General features: G+C 35.0%; 2 protein-coding genes across 7 annotated transcripts in view; one reads left to right on the top strand and one right to left on the bottom strand.

Moving 5' to 3' along the window:
* Window positions 1-2,325, top strand: part of LOC126380690 (forkhead box protein L2-like) — a 48,273-nt gene extending 45,948 nt beyond the window's left edge. For all 4 annotated transcript variants that reach the window (XM_050030266.1, XM_050030267.1, XM_050030265.1 and 1 more), the window contains 2 exons: window positions 227-346; window positions 424-2,325. In XM_050030266.1, coding sequence (XP_049886223.1) covers window positions 227-346; window positions 424-494 — 191 coding nt within the window. In that variant the 3' untranslated portion in view covers window positions 495-2,325. The remainder of the gene's footprint in view (window positions 1-226; window positions 347-423) is intronic.
* The window catches only part of LOC126380683 (cyclic nucleotide-gated cation channel subunit A-like), a 96,797-nt gene continuing 74,139 nt past the window's right edge, over window positions 2,205-24,862 (bottom strand). For 2 of the 3 annotated variants that reach the window (XM_050030246.1, XM_050030245.1), the window contains exons 2-10: window positions 21,511-21,642; window positions 19,508-19,694; window positions 12,114-12,350; window positions 11,401-11,560; window positions 9,600-9,745; window positions 9,308-9,430; window positions 8,275-9,180; window positions 7,876-8,057; window positions 2,205-7,703 (exon numbers count right to left, since the gene is read on the bottom strand). In XM_050030246.1, coding sequence (XP_049886203.1) covers window positions 7,421-7,703; window positions 7,876-8,057; window positions 8,275-9,180; window positions 9,308-9,430; window positions 9,600-9,745; window positions 11,401-11,560; window positions 12,114-12,350; window positions 19,508-19,694; window positions 21,511-21,605 — 2,319 coding nt within the window. In that variant the 5' untranslated portion in view covers window positions 21,606-21,642 and the 3' untranslated portion in view covers window positions 2,205-7,420. Of the gene's footprint in view, window positions 7,704-7,875; window positions 8,058-8,274; window positions 9,181-9,307; window positions 9,431-9,599; window positions 9,746-11,400; window positions 11,561-12,113; window positions 12,351-17,030; window positions 17,467-19,507; window positions 19,695-21,510; window positions 21,643-24,862 lie in introns of those variants that run through there. The other variant, XM_050030247.1, reaches the window with a different exon arrangement.

The raw sequence follows: 24,862 nt of genomic DNA, 5'->3' as shown, positions 1-24,862 counted from the left end.
TAATACCATTTGTTATTTCTGAGAAGTGCGTGTAGAAACATAGATACATACATTACACACTACATACACTTGTGAAATAGACTAAGCCTACATAGTCTAACGACATAGGTATACAAATATTATGTTATTCCAACAATATTACATACATACGGGTCATTGATAACCTCGTTCTTTTTTGAAGTTGGTCAAAAAATATAAAAAATGATGAGAAACGTGCAATTTTCAGGTGGTTCACCGAGCCCCAACCCCGGGTATGTGCCTTCGAGCAGCTTCTCGCCCACCAGACGACACGAGGCGGTCACGTCCTCCGACGCCGCCGGCTCTCGCTTCTCGTTCTGGCCTGAGGGTGAATAACTATTGCTTTAATGCATGGACGCTTATTGATCGGTATTCAATACAGAGAAACATTTTCTGTTCCAACAGTTGGCGTAAAAGAAGAAGCCTCACCAAGTCTTATATCTAACGGAGCACCATATTCAAAATGCTTTATGTAGTATACCAAACCTGGAGGGAAACAAGACTAGAATATCCATATTACATCTTAACACTTTGAGTGCATTAAGATATAGCATGGAAATTACTGATTGTAATATAAAGTTGATGTAGTGATCTATGTATGTATATAAATATTAGGATAGGTAAGCGTCAGTTTTATTGATAGTATAATATTTCAAGAGCATGTATTGTAATTATCTCTCAAGATTCAATTCAGTTATACATATTGTTTGTCCTGATCAATCAAAGGAAGCTAGGATCCCACCGCTTGAAGAAGGAATTTATCGAAGGTCAATTCATTTATCTTCATTAGGCTAAATAAGCTCACTTTACGTCCATTATAACGAGACATGGATGAAAGTTAGTGTTAGGTTTGTGTGAGGATAGAAAATCTATACAAAGTTTCATAGTGATAATAATTATTGAAAATTTCTAGGTATGAACTTTAATAAATTGCACACGTTCGTACATTCAATTCAATTCGTTTGAGAAGATATGTAAATTTTGAACACGTTTATTTAGATCAAAGACAACAGAAATAACTAACTAAAAAACTTGCTTTATACACACACACATACGAGTAAACTTCGAGAGAGGTTTTTAGTGGTTTCAACGGCAAAAAATTGTGGATTCTGGACTTGTATTTGGTTTTGTGGTGACTACGGAATTTTTCCGAGAGGAATGGCGATTACTCCACCGACAAGAGCGCAGCTCTTATATATAGAGAGAGAGAGACGGAATTTTTATTTGGCATGTATCAATATAATTAGGTAAATTGTTTTTTTTTTTATAAAGCTGTTTTCTGACTAAGTGATGTATGTATCTAGTGTCACTAGTACATAATTATCACAGGCCGCCTAAAACAGTGTAAATCGGTTTTAGACGGCCTGTAGTAGTAATCACTTTGAAGAAATTGGAACAGGAATATTTTAATACTTCTATTTAAAAGAGAATTGTTGATAAAGTGTGGTATGTTCCCGAAAAATGTGAAACGCTTCAAATATATTTGGCTCCGTTTATAAGTAACTAGGGTAAATGTGTTAGACGAACAGTTAGCAGATAACGGTGCAGCAAGTAGGATAAGGGTCTCGTATGCAGTGGAACGTTTTATCGTAAACTTCTTTCTTGCTGATAAGACCTATACAGCTTACAAGGTTCAACAGTTAAAATGTAACGTTACAAGCAATATTAATTAAAGTTAGATTGCGCAGTACCTACTCGTTCGTTTCGACACTAGGTATTTACCAGTGATGTTGCGGTTGCCGGTTTGTAGGCATCCGTGGAAGCGAATGCGGACCAAAAATAAAAACAACCTTATGTGGGTGTAGAAATAAATTATTGACTATGGTGACGCTACAAATCTACGTGTTATTGATGATAACATTTTTGCTTGATGAATGATACCTACATTGCATCTGCATCAATAAATGATAATGCAGATATTCAAATCCATGCAGAAGCTTTGCAATTGCGGATGCTGATGCTAATCCCTGGTAGGTACACGCTACTTGTAGTTACAGGATATTCTGTAATGTAACTAGTTATTGCTAAAGTTTGTACGCACCATTAGATATGAACGTTGTCAAAGTATAAATTAGCTTTGTATAAATGTATTTTAACTGTTCAATGTCGTATGATTTCGATGTTAAAACGCTTTTAAGTTTACCTGTAAATTTTTCGAATAATGTATTGTCGCTGTAACTTGTAATATCTCAAGTTAAATACATTGATGTATCAAATAATAAAACATGTATGTACAAACAAAAAATCATAAGGGATAAATATTAAACCATTATTACATTTTTTTAAATATTTATTTACAAAAACCAAGTTTTGACATATTTTGAGTAACATCATTTCATCATTTTGAACCATCACGTACCATACCATATTATCTACACACATGATTTTTTTATGGTAAGATACCTAAACGTATTCTAAAATATCTATAAGTACATTTACAATTTACACTGATATTTAAAACATTTCTAAAAATATTTGCTTCTAAACATAAATACCGATTGGTACTGAATGTAAAGGTGTCGAACAGGGGTAAGTACCTAAGTATAAGTATATTATACATACATATCTATTTACAAACAGCATCTTTTAATATTAAACTATAAATCAAAAAAAATGTAGCATATACGAACGCTATCGGTTTCAAAATAATTTCTACATTAAAAAAATGTATCCAGTTGTTGAGATTTTTTCCATAATAAAAGTAGATCAACTTTTACTACACTTTAAAATATTACCATTCATGTAACAATAATTTTATTTTTATTATAATTCAACTTATACTGTTAATAATATTCAGCAAAATACTTAAATTTGGCATCTCAAATATTTTCAGACGAGATAGATTTATAAGTACATCAAATTATAAAGCAACAGTTCTTAGTGGCCTGACAATTTTAGTAGCGTTTGCCGTCACAGGTGGACAGCAAAATATTTTTCCCGATTTTACATTTTATACATTTTCATAATAATCCACCGGTACGGATCTTTTTCGTAACTCATATTTCAGAAGGTTTACAACACTCTTAAGTACAGTTTATAGCCATTTATCACGAATTTTAGGATACAACAGTGCTGCCACCCTTTGAGCTCTAAAACAAAACAAAACAAATAGCGTACAATGAGGAATTTTCCAGGCGACGTTCTCCAAAAAAACTATAGATGGCGATGTACACATTAACCTTCTGAAACCCCCTCCGTCCACGTTGGTAACTAGATTTATCTAACCAGTCACGACAGAAGATTTTTATTTCACTGTTTTGTAACTAGTTGTGGAAGCAGAACTACTTTTTCGATTTTCGTAGAACTATACCTATATAATATATTATTTCCATTTACGTAACGAAACAGTTACGAAATAATAATTTTCTTTCGTTGTTTGGTAACTAGTTGTGAGAGATGAAATACAAACACTTTTAAAACATTTTATATTTCAACATTTATTACTTATTACGTAACAAAACATTAGCAAGCATTTATTGACCTTTGGACGCATTCTGTATTAATCAACATTTTACAAAATATTTAAGTATAATAAACAAACAAATGATACCTACTAGAGTTTAGAAAGGGATTTTAAATTATAAAAGCAGCAATAAGCTCCAAACAATGTCCGATAGTAATTTCTTTATTTTTTAATTGCTCTATAAATGCATTTATTTCAGTGTCAATTTCATCATAATTGTTGTTTTTCCTTCATTTAGCTGGCGAATTTGTTGATTTAATTTTTGTTTCCTTCACTAGAACGTCCCATTTTTGCGAGGGATGGGTTTTTATTTCCCACAAAACAATTTATTCTAGAATGCCATTCTTGTAAATGATTATTACTCCTTAACAATTCCCCTATATCTTAATAAAATCTTGCAGCAAAAAAAGGATCGAAGTACCTACAAGTATTTTTTTCTGTTGGGTTAGATTTGGGCGATCTATTCATGGCATAATTGCAACCAATGTTAATATATTTTGACGGCAATCGGGCTAAGCCTGCACATCGCGCAACATGTCGCCGCTGATCTGTTGAATTGATTTCTAGTTATTTTGCTTTTTTAAAAAGTTCGCGACTGAAGTGATAGAAGCAGCGTTTTATACGCGATTATAGCAGATTTTTCAAAATTGACATTAATTTTCGTTGGTTTCCAGGAAGGGAATTTTGTTATAAGTTTTGAAATAGGATTGCATATTTTTTTTGTTTTTGTCTGAGTGCTGCATAATTGATTGAACAGAGGTGGATAAACCTTAAAAGTACCATGTAGTAAATAGTTTCAATTTAGTAACAAGTCTATCTTTTTTGGGGTTATGTATACGTTTTTACAATAAAATACCAGATAATATTTTAAATTTGTCAGAAAATAAATTTAAAGCTTATGTGAAGCTTACTTTATGTAAAAAAGCTTATTATAAGATTAATGACTACCTAAATGATAAAAATGTCTGGTATTGAATGTGTTCCTCTAGTTATTAAATAACTTGTAATGTATATCCTCATTGGTTTTTAAAAGATGTGTTGCTGTTGCAGTTTCTTGTCATTTCTTCTCCTCAGCCATTACACCTTGCGAAATGACGTAAATTAAAAAATGTTACATTGACCTTCAACAAGTTTATCGATGATAATTACGTTGAATAAATGATTCTGATTTTTGATTTCAGGATTGAACAAAACTAAAATTCTAATATCATCTACGTAGTCAGCCAATAAAAAGTTCTCGAACTTTTTGGGTATGTCTACATCTTCTGGCCGTTGATAATGTAGCTTGATTGTTGTACAAATCGCTCTTAATACTGGCGAATGTGTGCAGTTTCAAAATTAAATGTGCTCCTCTTAACATAAGTTCACATACTACTTGCTCGTACATACATACATAACATACATAAACTCACGCCCGTAATCCCTAATGGGGTGGGCAGAGCCACAAGTAATCAAAGATAACTTGCAGCCACTGTTGATACGATGTCGTAATCTGGATATGATGAACCTTATGGTGGTACTACTTGCTCGTATTGTTTTTGAATCGGTTCATAGTGGTTAATAATTCGTTTAAAGTCTTCAAACGCTTTTGAAATTTGACAATTGGCAAAATTTTGTTGACAATCTGGGTGAGGGGTTTCTTTAACAACGGCTGCCTGTTTTTTTGAAATTGCCTGTGCTTTGCAACTGAATTTGTTGCATAGGTAGTCAACATTTATTGCCAATGTTTTACGTCAAAGGTATACGCGTCCATTATACAGAGTGTTAGTGACATCGTAATGAAAACTTTGAGGAATGATTCAGGCTATGATTCCGAGTTGATATCAAGAGGAATTTTCCGTCGCAAAAGTATGGAACGGAAAAAGAATCATGGTCAGAATCATCGCCCACAGTATTTTTTACGATGTCTCATTATTCTTTGTTAATATTAAGTAGAATTTTCCATCGCAAAAGTATATTGTAAATAATTTAGAAAAACACAAAATATGACATGAATTTTGGGACGGAAAATTTCACATTATATTAACTCAGAATCATGGTCTGAATCATCCCCTTCAGTATCCGTTACGATGTCACTGACATGTATATGAGCTTCATTCTACCTCTTTTCAATTGGCAAAAAATATATGTATAGCCATAGCTTTCTCCATATTCCATTAAATAATAACTACCGAAGTTCACGATACCTCAATTACTTATTTATTTATTGTACGTTTGACCCAACACCAATCATCTATGACTGTCAGTCCTTATTATAATTTTTAATTACAAATAGCCAGTGACTAACAGAGAGGTTTCAATTATTTGACGCATCTAAAAGCGAGGCTAGTTAGTTAAAGTAACAAATATGGAAAAATAACTGTTTCTACAAAAAGTTTAAAACTGCTTCCACAATTACCTACAAAAAGTTACAAATATAGAAAAACAAATCTGCTTAATTCTGGTTCCACTACTAGTTACATACAATACAGCCAAAGAAAAAAGATTTTCTCGTAACTGATTAGGTAAATCTAGTTACCAACGTGGACAAAAGGTGTTCATGGATAACAGACCTATGCATCTGTTAGCTTTGTTTTTGGGTATATAAATGATGACCCTTATTGTTATTAACCCAGGCACAATTATTCTGATCTAACTCTTCCATTGTCCATCCTTTTCAGTCCATCCCCAGTTTGATGGGGAAGGTTTATCCGGTGAGGATTCAAATACTTGTCCCATTATATAACCTGCGTAATAGTACTAAATAACAGTACAATAACTATTTTTAATAATATCTTCTCATTTTGAGAAAATTGTGATTGTGAAATAAAAAAAAAAAAAAAAGAAAAAAATAAATAAATGCTATTTTCATAGCAGAAATACATCGTGTGAGTCAATACATCAGTGTTTGAATAATTTTGCTCTCTGTTTGGATATTTTGTGCGCTGGGATTATTGTGCATTAATCACATAAGAACCATTGAACTCATTTTGAGGGGGTTTCAAGCTGTTTGGACTTGTGTTTTAAGCAAGAAAAAAGAAAATTATTCGTTTTTAAACGAAAAAGTCTTGATTTCATAAAATTGGTCATTGTCAAAAATTACCTAATTTGTGAACAATTGTCAACAGTAACATAAGTTTCCGTGCTTCAGAAGCACGCCTTTGGTCCCGGGTACCACTTACAGGGTCATGCAGTTTGTACTACGTACTTTGGTTACTACACTAACCTATAATTGGGGTGGTTTCCCCTTCGGATATTAGAAAGTCAAATAGACAGTCGGTTCTATATAAACCAGAACTGTCAATACCTTCAGTATTACTATAATATTATTATTCCAGTCATTCCAGTGATAGGAAAGTTAGTCATACTTGCCAAACGTTTTTGCTAGACTAAGCAAAGCTAAGCGGTCAATTATAGTCATACGAATACGACTATATGCCTCTAGATTTAAAAATATAATTATCTGTGACTTTAGAATAAGTTTTACAATATTCAAGGAACTACGTATTCTCTAAAATTCTGTCTTTTATAGTGTTATAGGTACAAGTGAATATATTTTCATAAGTAATCTTTATCCGCTTTCGAAACTATTGTAACTAAAATAAACACGAAAACTTTTTATTGCGCTAGTTTTAATACGGATTGAATAGTAAGTGGCTATGCACTAGAAGTAACCGCGGGACGGGACTAAAGTTCAAAGCTTTTAGCATCTTTCAGTGAATATAATCTATACTTTAAAGTTCTTTGGCGTTAAGATATATTGTCCAACGATTATAAAAAAACATTTATTGATTGTTATAATTTTTTAAATTTATAAAATCCTTTTCAAGTGTTTAGTTTTGCAGTTTAGATTACATTTTGAAGGTAGTACCTAATGAAAATTAAAATTTTAGGCACAACAAAATATATGTTAAAAAATGTGTATATTTAGATTATTTTATTGTCTAACCTACAGTTTACCTACTGTGAATGGTCTTTTCTTTTTATTCGGAGTGATTTGCTCCGTGGTTGTAAATGAAATAGACCTGGCGTTCGCTCCACGCTGAGTGAGTAACCACGTTCTCGGGCGGGCAGTGGATTACTCAGGAAGAGCATTGAGGCGTCCTGGGCAGAACACATAGGTATGGCTATGTCACTATATCCCGAAGCTTCGCATCCTCTAGCAACGTCGCTCCTTAACTCAGATGCTTGTAGTGATGTGACATCATCAGAATCCGTATCTTCGTCATCGGTTTCCAATACTCTGAAATATGATTTAATGTATTAGTCAAGCCAGGAATACGTATGTTTTATATTTGTACTATAAAACATTCTTTCGCTTCGCATTTGAAAAAGGCAATTGTTTAGGCCATTTTAAAAGTCGCAAATGCAGGAACAACTACTTTTATATTATTTTAGACGCGTATGAAACAAACCTATTTTCTATTTTGTTGATTCTCTGCTTAATTTGCTCTTGATCCTCCCCGAAACGCGCAATTATACCATGAAGGCGATTGTTTAACATCTCCATGGTATTTTCCAGTTTGTTCACAGTTTCCTCTAAGCTTTGTTGCGTTATTTGTGCATTTTGAAATACTGTTTCATCCAACAAACCATCCTGCAGATTTGAAAAGATTTTTAATTTTCACTTTTATTAAAATTATTACTCGCATAAGAACGTAAACGACTTTATAAAAAAAAAGAAAAAAATAAGCTTCAAGCATTATTTAATTAAGGGGCCATTAATTTAGTGCAACCAATGAAATATTTTTTTATATATTAACTGGATGATTCATATTTATTTATCATAGATTTATTATAGAGTAAGTATATACCTTCCTTAACAATTGACACCCGCGCTCAGTAAGCGTAGCTCTAGCATCAGGGTAATCAGCCAGAGCCTCCCACAGATCCCTTTTTGCCAGGCAAAATAAGTCCGAGTAGCCCAAAGCGCGCACATTAGCAGTTCTCCGGTTACCAGTACGATTACCAGCGATTTCCAAAACACTTACTTCGCCAAATACTGATCCTGCACTTAGAGTAGCTAAAACGGTTTTACCGTCATCAGCAACAACCTGAAGTCTTCCTCTCTTTACTATATACATTTCTTTACCCACGTCGCCTTTCCTGCAAATATAATCTCCCGGACTGAATACTTGAAGCCTCAATTTCAAAACTAAAGCTTCCAAAAGCCCTGGTTCGCAGTCTTGGAATATTCTCACTTTTCGCAGTGTTTCTAAGTGTACTCGTATAGCTATTTCTGCCTTTAATTTATCGGGGAGAGAAGATAAAACGTTCTCCTCGTCTAATGCACCACTTTGAGCCCAAGTATAAGCGAACCACCTAATTACTCGGGCTTCCAATTCTCCACTAACTTTTCTGAAAGCCATATATTGTTTGACACCATCCATTTTATTTTGAAATTCAACTCTAGCCACATTCATGTTTGAAATCATAGATCCGATATTTCCCACGATTGTGGCAAAAATCAGAACACCAGCTAAAAAGTCCGCTACAACGAATAAGTATTCGGCATCAATTTCCGGTTGTGGAGTTTCCCCGATGGTAGTAAGAGTTAAAGTGGACCAGTAAAAGCTGTAAATATATTGATGCGCCAGTGACTCGTTCCGGGCGCCAGTCAGATTGTAAACCCAATTATCGGTGCCAAAGCCTATCGCGTAACTTATAGCGAAATATAGGCAGGCATTCCAGTGTATAAGTACCAATATCGCCATAACGACCTGCAAAGATATACATCGATAAACTCTGGAAATATTTAGCAATATTTTAGTATCTACGATAACTTTATCAGTATTTTTTAAATATAAGTTTTTAAAATGTAAGTATTTAAATTAAACTAACTCTGACCTTGCATATCCTGAAGGCATTTGGGTAACTAGTGGCTGTCTCAGTGCGGTCGAACCACTCCCACATTCGAGGCAAGCGAAATAGTCGATTGAGTCGTACAATAACAGGGCACGGCAAACGATTCTGGAACACAACCAATATTGACACTACAGTAATAACAAAGTTAAAGAATGTGTCTGCTTGACCAAGTTTTTGTTCTATTGATTATCATGGACTGAAATCATTATTGAGGTTAATATGTAAATTAAGGTGTGGTGAACTAATTATTTAATGGCTGCAAAGTGATACTAACATAGTCACAAGATCCGGGTCTCCACCAATAATAAGCAATATCGGTTGGTATTAAGGATATTAGATCATATCTCCATGAATCCGACTTGAGATAGTGGCGTCTGAGCATCTTTGAGTCCTTTACCATCAAACCTTGCTCCAAATAACCTGCAAAATGTAGGCAGTTGAATAAATTAGATATTTAACTCAAATGTTTATATTATATTGTTTACAAGTAATATTATTAAATATAATATCATGTTTTACTCGCGACAAACATAAAGTAATAATTATACGTACAGTTGGCATTTATTGTCGTAAAAAAATGCGATAACAACAACGACACTGTTAAGAAATGCATCTAATTAATGTTTGTTAAATACTTCTAGTGGTAATAATCAGCAAAAAGTTTTTTAAGTAGGTATAATATATTTTTTTTAAAGGAAAAGCAGAAATTTTCCACTGGCTTTAATGGATTGCGGCGAGTTTCAAGTACTTTCGTTAAGAATGAAAGGATGATCGATCACAAGTTGACGATCACGTAATATACAAAGTCGCAGTGCAATGTTTGTACGGAAAAAGCAACTAGGCAGGGTCGAATGTTTGTCCACACGTTAGCTAAATTTGATGACGCAAGGCGCGGCCCAGTGTGTGGGTGTCAAATTGTTGATTTGTGAGTTCACTTCGAAAGCAATACCTGTAGCTTACTTTGTCGTGAATTATATCGATTCTGAAGACTTGCATCGATCATAAAACGTCATAAAGTTGACCATAAACAACCGACGCGGCAAGGTCGGTACGGGGCATGTCAATAGATGACGCTGTTTCTGTTCAAATAACTCTAATTCAGGTGAACTTTTGCCACGTTTCGGTCCGAATTTATTATAGCAAGCCATTATAATCTTAATTAAACTGATAACAATCAAAATAATGTAATCATCGTACTTAAATTTTGGAGAAGTGAAAATCTTCATATCTTTTTAATAACAAGCTTTTATATTGTTTTATTTTATGTTGTATTTGTTATTACGTTTAGAACGGTCTACCACGATTGAATGCCTACGTAAAATTTCATGTCTGCGCTATTAACCATAGAGCAGTTCCCGTTAAGCCAAGCTTGGGTATCATACTGCTAAGGTATCATAAAAAATGCATTGCCATCGGAACTGATTTCATTCGTGAACTTCGTCGAATAAGAGGAAGTTATTCCAATTCAGCTTGCAAGACTAAACCTAAACAAACACATAAATATTGCATGTTAAATAAAAGCTTATAACAAATATATTACAAAAATATTTCTTCAAGATACGGTCATTCAACTGTTTAGTTATGGGTAGACTGAGATAAGACGTTTTTCTGATCATAACCATGGCTTATTTTATGACCAGATAAAGTTAGATTTGGTAATATTACTATGTAACTAATGGGTGCGCCATGATCACATAAGTATATCACGTATTCTAACACCAAGGCTTCTCCATTGTGCAAAGCAGGTATTTAGATTTGCAAACGATAACAAGTTTAGTGAAAATCATTCAATTCGCATTTCATGCGGGTTGAACGCAGTTTCCAGTCATGGCCACAATATCGCTTAGCAAAATCGCTCAGCGTAAGATTTGTTTAGGTACACGTTTTGAATGTAACAACATCTTGAGTATATGTAACCGACGATACTTCATAGTTTACACTGGCGTCGCCACTTTAACGATCGGCGGCGGTTTAAAAATGTTATTGTCACTACCATTGCGAAACTTAATGTCTGGTAAACACAGTGCAGTCTGTCAAGGACCACCGATTTTTAGGATTAACAATGGTACTCTCACCTTCATGGACGTGAATAACTGTGTCAATAAGATAGATGGCGTCACAAAGGTAGTCCAAAATGAACCAAATAATCGTAAGGTTATCCAACTCCCAAAAGACAGCACGGCCAATCACGAATACCACGTTGTACAGGATAGCAAGAGACACCACTGCTAGCCACTGTTAATAATAAGAATAAATATTGTAAGTACACAAATTCACGCACGTAATCGGGCGTCAAATATCCATATACTTAATGACATGTTGCTACTTTTGGCATTTGCGTGGATCATAGTTTATTAGGTACCTATTTTACATTTGCTGTATAAAAAGCTGCTGCTATTAAGGAATACACGATTTTACATTCCATTATAAGAAAGTCCTCTTTTCTAACTTAAAGTACGAAAATAACTTAAAGTACGAAAATACATTCAATTATTTTAGTTTGCTAAACAATATTCCCCTATTTTTACTCTGTTGAGTAATGACCCAGTTTTCCCTATTTCCGCCATTTGCACTATTCCATCATAGATCGTCATGTATCACGCAATTATATTACCTGGCCACAGGCATCGTGGATGTGGACGATTTGCTCAAGTAATTACTAGTTAACCTGCGGCGCCTAAATTTTGTTGATGATAATGTAAATTGTATATTTGTAGGGAATATTTTTTGCAAATTTGCGCAACTAAAAACGCTAAAGATTTCTCGGAGAAAATATTTCAATACTTACGTGATAATGAGCCGGCAATGTCGGGTCGAAAGCAAGCTTCAATCCGCATAGAATTTTAGACCTCTTGGCTTGGTAAAGAGGTTCCTCGGGGTCAGAGAATGTTTGTGCCGAGAATTTGTTTAGAAAAAGATCTGGTGGCTTAACGCGTCCTTCGCCACTTAGCCGGCAACGGAGGTTTCGTGTGAGTCGGGAGAAGTGGCGCTGCACCCAATTTCCAGGATCGACTTCACTTACAACCTGTTAAAATGTATTAATTAATTTTCAACAGTTTTGTTGCTGCATATCTGGTTTTCTTTTGTCGTGTGAGGGTTGTGAGGTGGATTACCAACCCCATGTACCCTGGTGTCAGGGTTACTATTGAGCCGCCAAAGGCCCCTGACATGGCTCATGTAACGACTACTAACTTACCTACATCAGTAAGTAGTAACCGGGACCAACGGCTTAACGTGTCTTCCGAAGCACAGATCATCTTACTTTCGGACAATCAGGTGCAGTTAGCCTGTAATGTCCTAACCAAACTAGGGATCACAAAATGATTTTTGTGATATGTCCCCACCGGGATTTGTACTGAGACCTCCGGATCGTGAGCTCAACGCTCAAACCACTGGGCCACTGAAGCCGTTTTAGGCCGCATATCTGGTAATATTTTTATTAATTAACATGTATTTTTTAAAGCGTTTAAGGTCGGTTAAAGTGGTAACAGCTTGTATTATTCATCATAATATAGATACCTAAAATTTTACATTTCTAATACCCATGCCCCATCATACATTCAAGGTGTCAACACAAGTTTGCGGTATTAGGTATTTAATATAAATCAATCGACGTAAAAGTTACCGCAAATAAGTCGCAGACCTTGTGTCGTGGCTGGAGCCTTGGTATATTAGGAAAACAGTTGAATACTCATAATCGCTAACAGGGTAGTGGCAACGGTCCGAAGACAACTCCACTATCACTTCGTATTGTTATTCGTATTTAACAGTTGCGTAAGTGCTTACGCTTACTTTAAGTGCTCGAACGTGAAAAAATTTAAGATGTAGAATGTACACACCATAGTTAAGAGGAACTACTACAATGTATGAAAATGTCTAATTTTCCTTCAAATCAGTCCATCTTGCAATGTTTGAGGGCCAGTTACTGCGTGTTTTGCTCCTATTAAAGGTACGTTTATGAGGATGTTTCTAAAAGCCTGTTAAATGGAATAGTTATCAGAAACACTTTCAGGGTCCATGACAACAGCATGTGTTTATTATTCTTCGGCGGAGTTTTAACAACTGTAACAATTTTGGGCGAACTCTCAATTTGACTTTCAATAACGTTGTTTTTATCTTTGATTCGACTGTTTTTATTTTTTCAGCTAGTGGTCCACTTCCTTAAGAATAGGTATGAAGTAAAATGAAATAATTATTAAGAAAGAAATAGTAAAATAATGAAAGTAAGATAGTAAATCTAGAAAAAGGTACAAAATGGGTCATATCCTCTAAACCATATATAATCGCTGAACATGCATCGCATAGGGTGTTTCTACTAGCCAATGAGGCCCTCTATTTAAGTTTTCATTTTGAACGTGAACCTCTTCTAGGCCATGTATATTAGTTACTTATATTCATACAATTTCATTCCATCTACCTGATGTATAAATCTCCCTAATCATCCCGTTTTTCACATAGTCCGCTTAACTAACCTGAAGATTTGACAGGTCCGGGTTTTTATAGAAACGATTACTTACCTGTCAACCTGAAGATAGACCTGAAGAATTAACAAATTTTATAAAGAAAAGTATCTATGTACTCTATTAACGGTGCTAACACTGCTCACTGGAACTTACGCTGGCATCCTAATAGTACGTCTATGAAGTACCTAAGTAAGTACTTAATAAATGTTAAAATATGTAAGTTAAGAGTATAGTTTTTTGTAATAACGCGGGTAGCAATGTTATAATAATATTTCGTTTGTCCGTCGTTTACAGCTCAAAAGCTCTAGTAGGTTGAAATGAATAACGACAGCCGTATCTAGATGCTTTATAGCGACCGCAACCCATAAACTAACATAATCATCAAATGATCGTCAAAATAATACATATATACTTATGAGTACAATGTGCATCTTATCTTTTATGCGTTGGGCGAAGATTAATAGACAACGGGTTTGCTATGGTAGGTAAACCTTAACGATTTTATATTACAAAAGCGCACCAGGTTTTTTATGGTTTCTCAGCTCAATTGAAGAAGATAAAAAATATTATATTTTTGACGTTGGCGTTTTAAGGAATTGTGGTTTGTATGTAAAATCCCGAAATAGACAGCCTGTACAACATTGTGAGTTAGCTAGCAGCTGCACACCTTTAGTTTTTCAAATTCGCATTTGCTTTTTAATATACTTCTGTCAACATTTATAATCTATTACCAATGCCGTTGCCTACATGGGTATGAAACGGGTAAGTAGCTGTTAGTGGATGAGGAATGAATTTAAAACAGGTAACTGCTGCAACCTATGGTGTCATTGACAATATTTCGAAATTGTTTTAAGTACGTTTTAGTGCATAATTTATTCAATTAGTTCTGCTTGCGGCGTGTGACAAAAATAAAAAATTACGGTGTTTAAAATCCAGAGAAGGCCTTCGAAGTACGCAACAGGGATATTTGTAAGAGTAGGTACGTCAGGCGAATGCGCGTCATCAACCTGCCAAGCAATATTTTAGCCTGGGCTTGTCGACGTGTTTTGCATTTATCTCTTGGGAGCACTCGATACCTGATACTAGGTGCTGAATTGTTTCACTACAACTCAACAATAAATCGACTCAGTATCAGCCAGCCCTTTTATGTGTAAGATCCACTTCATAAAACGTTTCGTAAAGAAATTGCTTAGATAAAAAAAGTGTGATAAAGAAGATGTAACATGTATTTCGCACATAATTCATACATATAATTAGTTATTAAGAAGTGAATATTTTAGACAGTAGACTAGTGTCAAAATGGTATAGTTGTGAATTAAGAACTTCGTGTAAATAGTTTCGTATGATATAACTAATTAACTTTACGACGAATCGCACAAATCTGTGAAAAAGAAAAAATCAAATATTTACAAACAATTTATCTTCATTGTTCTTTCCCGTAACTTCGTCTAACGAAAAAGGTTGAGTTCTGAAAAGTTTAATTATCGATCTGAGTAATTTGTTGGATGGAAGAGGGATGACTTTATACAAAAATCATTATAAGGGCAGGAGGCGATGTGGATAAATGTAAGTTCCAATAAAATGTACAAGAACACACGTCCAGTGATGTGCCGTTCCCAGGAATGTTCCCAAAGTGGGAATGTTCATGTTATAACAACTGTTTAATAGTAAGGACACTGGCTGCTTTTCTTTTCCAAATTGTTCTTTCCAGTACACTGATCTTATCTGCCTAAAGATTAGGTACTTGCCTAATAAAGTTATTTTTATATATCCTTTGCGCCTTTTAATTATCCGAACGGAACGTCACATCACTTCACGTATCCGTAAAAATAAACCAATTTTACATTTATACTCAATGTTAAACAAGCAATTGAAATGGCTGGCTCATTAGTGAGGACGGTGTGTTGTCATTGGGCCACTGGACGCGAGCCTAATTAATGTTTAGTTAATTGCACCATTTTCACATTGGTGGATATTAGGTAGTATGACAACGATCCGCTGCTAGTACTTCGTTAATTTAATCGAAATTTCCTTCCGATTTTGTTAATTACGAGAAATTATTGATTACACTTTGCAAAATATGTCCTTTTACGAACAAATAATAAAAAAAAAACAGTAAAGTTGGAGTTGGTTCCGCGCAGCAAGACCTCAGTAAAAGCATACAACGAAAAACTTATTTCCCTGAAACGTGACTTTATGACATACTTGTACCTATAGACTATAGAGGGTTACACAGACTACTGAGAGAATACTTACTATACTACAAAGAATAAAATAAAAGCAACGGCCAGGCGGATTGAATTTCTGAAGATAAAAAATATGTGTAAAATAAAAATCATTTTTTAAAATAATTGCAGTAAAAGAAAGAGCTACGGGAAACATCATAATACCATATTTGTATTTTTTCGTAAAGTAATAAATTAAATAGTCGGTCATAATAGGTAATATCTCGGAGGAGCTCGGTGGCGCAGCGGTAAACGCGCTGGGTCTGCGATTGTTGAAGTTAAGCAACTTTCGCAAAGGCCGGTCATAGGATGGGTAACCACAAAAAAAAAGTTTTCATCTCGAGCTCCTCCGTGCTTCGGAAGGCACGTTAAGCCGTTGGTCTCGGCTGCATTAGCAGTCGTTAATAACCACCAATCCGCACTGGGCGCGCGTGGTGGTTTAAGGCCCGATCTCCCTATCCATCCATAGGGAAGGCCCGTGCCCCAGCAGTGGGGACGTTAATGGGCTGGTGATGATGATGAATAGGTAATATAATTTGACGTGACATTTAGTTATTATTAGTAGAAAAAGTGTTTTTTCAAGCCTTTGCACAATCTTTCTTGAGACCTGAGAATGATGTCACCAAACATCATGATGTTGGTGTTTTAATGATGTGTATCATTTTATACGTATCATAATCTATTTTTCTTACTTTGTTGTTTGTTTATGCGGAAGTGATTGCACTACAAATGCTGTTTATTATTTGGTAGTTTTAATTCAGAGATTTTTACATATTCATAAATATAAAAAAAAACATTATTAACACTGGTTCAATTAAAATCGGTACGAAAATGGGGATGATCCTAGTAGAAGTATGTATTATAGTACCTATAATGCAAAACACAACTAAACTTGTTTTATTTGTTTTAGTACGTTGTCCGTACCGTACCACATTTGGCCCATTTTTATTACATTGTAAACAAAAACCAATTAAGTTTGATTAAATTAACTTGCATCACTGAATAATATTCACTTACCGGTCCCATACTATTTCTGAGATGTAATTTATGTATTGTGTAAACAGGACTCATTTTACTTTGCACTGACTACAAATTTCACTCACTACACAACTATTATTCCATCGCACCTTCTTCTCTGACTATTGTCACCAGAGTCTTCAAAATTGTCATTAAGAGTCGTCGACAAACAATGCAGATCGGTATCTAAGTAATTGTTAGAAGGTTGGGTCACGAAGAGTTAACACGAACTTCAATTAAAGGAATTTTATTTAACATGGGTATATAAATATAAGTGAAGTAGTCTGTAAGAGCTCAATTACTTTGACAGCGGTTGTCACACTATCTATCGTGTTCAAATTTCAAAATGTTTCGAATTTTAAAATGTTTTGAGTAGTTTTACTGTTGTATTATAATAATAATTGAAGTTCCAGCGTCCGTTCGCGGACGGAGCAGGAATGACCGGTAGGCCCCAAATTGATAGATAGTCTGTGCGTGTCCAAGGCAGTATCATCGAAACAATGGGTCATGAAGAGCGCACAACAGTCGACTTCCCAATGTCACGTTTATGACGCCCCGTCGTCGTAGCTTCCGTTGTAAATACTGATTGCCCGACCACCGCCGCTGAACGTAATACGCTTAATTGCCCCCTTTAAAAGATAATAAATTGATGATACGCCACCACGACACCACATTCGTATCTACCCCTAACTATACATGCCTGGTTATATCATTTATCGTTACATTGTTGTATGGATTGCAAAAATATACAGTGCGCCCCAAACGTTGATATTTAAAACGAAAAACTAGATGAATAGTCCGTCAAATAAAGGGGTTAATGTAGAATGCGTGAAAAAAGACCTAAGCGATTCATTCGGAAATGTATTCAGGGTGTTTAGAAAGTTAATATACTAAAAGTCCCCACGTCTAGGAGTCGAGCTGGAGTGAGAAGAGGGGGGAACAACTTTTGCAACTTGTTGAACAAACTAAAAAGGGTTCATTGGTTAGCAGAAGCACCCCGTTTAGGAGATATGATCCACCATGTATGTTATTCGAGTACTTATTGTACCTTACTTTCGAAATGATTAGGTATATTTTCGCTATCGTTTTCTTTATAACCATTTCTTAGAAAGTGGATAAACGTATACATATTCGCTTAGTTTGAGGATAACATAAAAATTAAATTAAAACGAACAAAAAAATCCCCTCCACGAAAAAGTTTGCTTACTTACTAGAATATTTGTGGCGGAGGTATATTATTAATTTTAAATTATTATTTAAACTATTTTTATTTATATTAGTTTGGTGTCTTATTTAATATTGAGACATGGTGTATTTTAAGGAAAAGTTTGAAGCTAAAAGCTATTTGGATCACGTCTGAGATATTATCGATGAAACGTAAAACCTGAAAGCAAACCCGTGGGTACATGCTAGTCGTATGGTACATATTCCAAATGTGGTAATGGCCTTTTCTTTTCAATCAGCTTATGTCCTCTAAAGGGCGCCTTCAACCTTAACTTGAACTTGTCCACTGAATTTAGTGTGGTTTCGAAGTTAGGTGGCGACTAACGTACATACGGCTATAAGTATATGTACTTGTATAATAATAAGAAATAAGTATATGTACCTGTGTAAATACAGACCTACACAGGTACATGCACTTATTTCTTATTATTTATTTGTGTATGTCTGTACATACATAGGTATATACAAAGCGGTCAAAAACAAAACTCTCCATATTATTTCAGTAAAATCATTTTGGTAAAAACATAAGTTACTTATATATTATTTTGTGCTTTGTCATGCTTGTGTTTATGCTCCTGTTTATTATTATTGTGGACATTGGTGCGCCATTACCGGCAATGTTCCCGCTATGGGAACATACCTGACAGCAAAAACGCGTATAACTTATGTAAAAAGAGTAACCTTTAGGCAGATAAGATCAGAGTAAGATCACTGAATCTTTTAAGGGGCAATGTACACGTTTTTACAATAAGATTCCAATTGACATTCAGAATTTGCCTTTCAACTGTTTTAAGATAGTAGTTAAACGGAAATTTTGCAAAAAAGGTTATTATAAGGTTAGAGATTATTTAGAAGATATGAATGCATGGGATTAACTGTCTGAGAACTGATATTAGGCAGCTAAATTACCCAATATGATTAAACATCATATTTTATGTCTATTTATTTTTTTAAAAATAATGTCTAGGGTCCTGTGCCAAGGTTTTTCTTGCAGCTTCTTTTCCCCGGTTATATAGATTGTGAGAAGCTGCAGTAGTTTTAGGCGGATGAGACGTTCGTTATGTACAAATTGACGATTCAAAGTGTAACTATGTTACCTACTGAATAAAGATATTTTTGAATTTGAATTTTGAGCACAAGAAATAACAATTTGAAATTTAATAGTAACGACCCAAAGCGTTTTTACAACGGGAACATCCCCGGGAACGGCACATCACTGATTGTGGAGTCCGGTAAATGACAGACAACTTTACCTCATCGTAGGGTTGAATAGCTTCCTCAAGTGCAGCGTCGTTGTCATCAGGTCGCCGGCGTGGTGAGGGCGAGAATTTTTTGGTAAATGGATTGTTTTGTGTCTTGGTGCCTTGTGACGACAGACCTGAAGGCCCGGGTATTGGAGCCCCGCTGCTTGATAGTGTAAATACTTTCCCATCTCTGTATCTGTATAGAAAATAACATACAACATTATTAAAGGAAAGTTAAATGCCGATTTTCTGTTTTCCTAGTACCTATTGTAAAGCGTTTTAAGAAAACAGAGCCGTGGTTGACCAGTTGGAAGAGTGCTTGACTCTCATTGAGAGGTCGCAGGTTCGAATCTCAACACGGACCTAACTAATGATTTCGAATTTGTTTTCAATTTCATGTTTGGATCATAAATTATCAAGGAAAACATCGAGAGGAAACCCAGATTATGTAAAGTGCAGTCGCTCATGTAAAAATCCGGACCTAGCAAATCAGGTTAGGTAAGAGGACCCTGTGCAAAACGGGATAATGCTAGGCAGATGATAACCTATATGGTAATAAGTAGGTAATATTTTTACTTAAGAACAAGGGAACTCGTATTATAACGTCGTACGTAAATTAAGCTTTCGATGACGTAAATCATTTGATTTTTCACAACTGATAGGATTCTCATAGTGATGTCATAATGACGTAGGCAAGCAGTGGCTCACGGACTACAAGTATGGCTAGAAATAAATGTATGTTATTCTCAGCCTAATTTGGAACTTACGCTGGTGATTGAATGACACGTTATATCTAGTTAATATATGTTAATAACTATTTAAATAGTTACCGAACTAGTATAACTTCTCGGTAACAGTAGTGCGACTGGTACAAAGCATCAAACTAAGTATTTGTTAATACCAATTAGTAGCAGTAGTTCTGTATAAGTACTTGCTCAAGTGTCGCCCCCTTCTGATCAATTTAAGATTTTATTTAAATATGAACACGTAAAAATATGTCTTTGTGCTTACATTATTTCAGTTTAAGTCAATAGTAATTGTGCATCTCTTTTCATATAGATACTTCTTACATCATTTTGACAATCATCCCTCGCGACCCTTGCACCACTGGCTTCACCCAGAGGTGGGTGTATGGGTAAGTTTTACATATTTTCTATTGATCAGCTTCGAAAGCAAGAGTACAAAAATATGACTTTAATAGATATTTGTAGCAAGGTTGACATACCTATTCATTTTATTTTGAAATGCTTCAGACACAGCATAACTAACCTAATAATGTATTTTCTTGTTGTAAGTTTATATTCCGTTGATTTGCACTGTAAACAATTTTGGGGACGATAATAGCTAATAAACAATGTTTTTTTAGTTTAGATTTAAATGCATTCATGTGGGTTTTTCATAATTCTCTTGTATTTATTTATGTTGGATCCTAGTCTGAAATATTTAACTTAAAAAAATATAAAATTATAGAAACAGGTAAAACGTTTATTATATCGTAAAGTTGGACTAGTTCCGTGGCTGGACTAACAACTGAACTACCTAAGTAACAGGTTTATTTCACGCACAAACTGTAAGTACTAACTTAACCTACGTAATAAGAGTATATGAAATATTTAGTATAAGCAGTTAGATACTGGTGCTAATTCCTGTAAACACCATCTAATTTTATTTTAGGTTATATCTGTCATTTTCTTATCCGCCAAAATGGAAAGGGAGGGGTAATCGACAAGCATAAAATTTATGAAACACATGTCAATTTTAAGCACAAATCTAAAACAACCGTCTAAAAATTGTATATTGGCCAATAACCCGCCAGAATTATGTTGACAGCACACGTCAAACGGTTTGCATACCAGCGAGATACCTTTTTGGTTCGACCGGGTTAGTCATTCAATTATTCAAAATGACAGGTATAACTTAAAGTAAAATTAGGAGGTGTCTGCAGGGATCGGGGCCACTGTTAGCTTAACTCAATACCACATCTTTTCATTCGCTTAGGTAAGACAACTTACGCATAGATGTGGTCGTCCGTAGTGTTGGCACTGGAGCGTTTATGAACAGAGCCGCGAGAGTCGCCGCGCGCCGCTGCTATGATATAAGCCCACATCGTGGCGTAGTGTTGAGCCGACCCACATGAGGCTGGACTGTCAAACAATTAATAGTTACTTTACGACATCTTTTCCTACATTCAAGATAGTCAGGATTCTTTGATGGCTATTTTTACAAGTTCAAGTTATTTTTTCAAGGCATTTTGTTTACCGATGCTAGTGAATATTATATGTGTGTGTTAAAAACGTTGTTGGTTAGTTTTTTAGAAGTTATTAGAACATAGTGATTTGATTGATTACCTACTTATGTACTTATTTTAAAATGAAAGTTGACCAACACCAATGGCAGGAGATAAAGAGACTCAGAGGAGGGCAAAGAGAACCCTCCCCTGCAAAATCACCAGCAGAAGAAACACAAACTCTTACATTACTCATAGATATACAATCCAGAGTAAAAAATATGGAAACCATGATGTCAAGACTAATGGAAGCCATGACATCCCTCTCTAAAATACAGAATCTAGTGGAAAATCGCATTACATCCCTACAGCAAGCCAGGCTTCCAGGCTTATGGGTCTCATCACAACCAATCCCTCCGACATTACACTGCCAATACAAGCCAGCACAGGCATCTGGTTGGCTCACCCGTGTTCAGTTTCGATTGATACAACGTATTCTTGATTTTGTTAACGATTTTTAGAAGTTAATAGGTTTGGTAATAACCAGTGATCACAATTTAAATTTTGTAGCCAGTCAGTAAACGTCACACTGTTTTTTATGCTTGATGACTTGACACAGGGTGTTTAATTTCATCTACACATGTGATCTTCTGGAGTATTGGTATTGGTAAGTATTGGTTTTCACGGAGTCAACATCCAGTGGAACTGCAGACGTCAGGATAAAGTCCAATATAAGTATTTTTGTGAAATCAATGTTTTCCCAACAGTCGTACCTAACATCATAATGTCGTAACACCATAAGACATTAAAATGTCTAATTTGTAACACAATATTTAAAGAATCTCTATAATTGTTTTCAAAACTACTTACTGGTATAATTTTTACTAGTAGGTTCATCTTCGATTCTAAAAATTTCTGTGACACAGGTTGTTAAATATGTTTTGATTGCAATATAAATGTGTAATGGGCGACTCATGCGTTGCATTGATTACCAATTGACACAGTCAAGTTCGTGCCATCTTTTTTTATTGCTACTTTTTGATACTTATACGGGAGCAACTTGTAGTGACGTACGTAGCATTCAGATTAGTACTGCAGCCGTCATTCTACCCAACGACAGTATAGTGTAAAACACTTACGTAGAATTAATGTCATGAATTCGAGAGCGCTTAAGGAAAACCTATGTTTTCCTTACTTTTGCATTCTGTCAACCTATTTATTGGTTTAAGGTTGTTACATTTATGTATTATTTTAACATTGGATTTTGGTACAAATAGCTGAATATAGCCAAGTATATTATATAATTATTAAGTACTATAAACTTTTTTATAATATACCCAATGTTTCGACAGCGTTGATATTGAATGCCTGAATTTCTCGACTATGGTCAAGTCTGTCATATGTCAAATTCAAATGCGCCATTTAGTTCTAACCTAGTTGACATGTGTGTGTGACAACTTCGTGTTTGTACACAAATTGAATAGACACCAACTTTTGATGCACGTTTTCAATATGATATCTGTTAAATACTTCAAAGTTGTGGCTTAACTTAAAGATAATGTATGCAAGATTTCGCCAACTAATATTTGATTGGGGTCAGAACTTAACACTAAACGAATAATTGGAAAAAATACGAAACTTCAGAAGTAACGCCATCTACTGACGCATCGTTACTTAGCTGAATCACCTTAAGAACGAACATTCATAGAGGCATTCGAATATAACGACTATGGTCAAGTCTGTCATACGTCAAATTAGTAATTCATCAAATAGATGTATTGATTGTGATTTATTTATTATTTTACGCATGTAAAGAAAATAAACTAGTGTACTTCTATTGCTAATGACTGTACTTGATTAAGTTGACGAGTAGCGTGTTTGGCAAATATAAACTGAACTATGTAAAATCATAGATGGGCTTAACCCCAATACAAGTTCTGGTATTGACGGAGTCACAGCCAAAATATTGAAATGCCTCAAGACAATTTTAATACCGGGGCTAAAGAATTGTATAAACAAATGCCTACATAAAGGGGCCTTTCCTGATTCTCTTAAAATAGCGAAGGTTAGTCCCATCTACAAATCAGGACCTAAGACTGATCCAGGAAACTATCGTCCAATATCGGTACTACCCGTCATGTCTAAGATATTCGAAAAAATTATATATGATAGACTGAACGCCCACCTAACGTCCATTGATTACCTATATGAGGGACAGTATGGATTTCGTCCAAAGTCCAATACACTATCAGCAACTATTGACCTGGTTACCAAAATCAAAACTAGTATAGACCAAAAACAAATGGTGTTGGGTGTCTTTATAGACCTTAAAAAGGCGTTCGATACAATTAGTCACAATATCTTGATAGAAAAGCTCAAAAATATTCGTATCAATGGAGCTGCCCTTGATATGTTCAAAACATATCTAGAAAACCGTTTACAAGTTGTGAAAATTGAACAAAACCAAAGCTCTTTGAAACCCGTAACATGTGGCGTCCCCCAAGGATCTGTTTTAGGGCCCCTTCTATTCTTAATATATATCAATGATATACACGAAATCGGATTGAGGGGACAGCTTACGCTATATGCGGACGACACGTGCTTGTTCTACTTCGGCAGCGACGTTCATGCTATAGTGGAATCTGCTCAAAATGATTTAAATAAACTTAATGCTTATTTCCAAAATAATTTGCTAACAATCAACACGGCTAAATCAACGTACATTATATTCTCCGCAATCAATAAAAAAATTGCTAGTTTCAAACCCTTAACAATAAATGGTGACGTCCTTAATGAAAAACATCAAGAAAAATACCTTGGCTTAATTTTAGATAGTCAACTTACTTGGAAACCACACTTAAAAAAATTGAAGTCAAAATTGTCATCTTTAACTGGAGTCCTATACGGAGCTACACGTTGCCTACCGCGCCTAGTAAAATATACCATCTACAACTCACTCGTCAAACCGCACATTGACTACCTAATTGAACTATGGGGGTCGGCCGCGAAAACTAATCAGATAAACCTACAGAGGTCTCAAAATAAACTCATAAAAATACTTTTTAACTTTAAACGTTTAACTCCCACAAAGAAAATTTATAAAACGACACATATAATGAATGTCAAACAAACCTATA

Source organism: Pectinophora gossypiella, chromosome Z (genome assembly GCF_024362695.1).
Source record: "Pectinophora gossypiella chromosome Z, ilPecGoss1.1, whole genome shotgun sequence".
Taxonomy (NCBI): domain Eukaryota; kingdom Metazoa; phylum Arthropoda; class Insecta; order Lepidoptera; family Gelechiidae; genus Pectinophora; species Pectinophora gossypiella.
The sequence above is the reverse complement of the archived record's forward strand: the minus strand, read 5'-3'. Positions and strand labels throughout refer to the sequence as shown.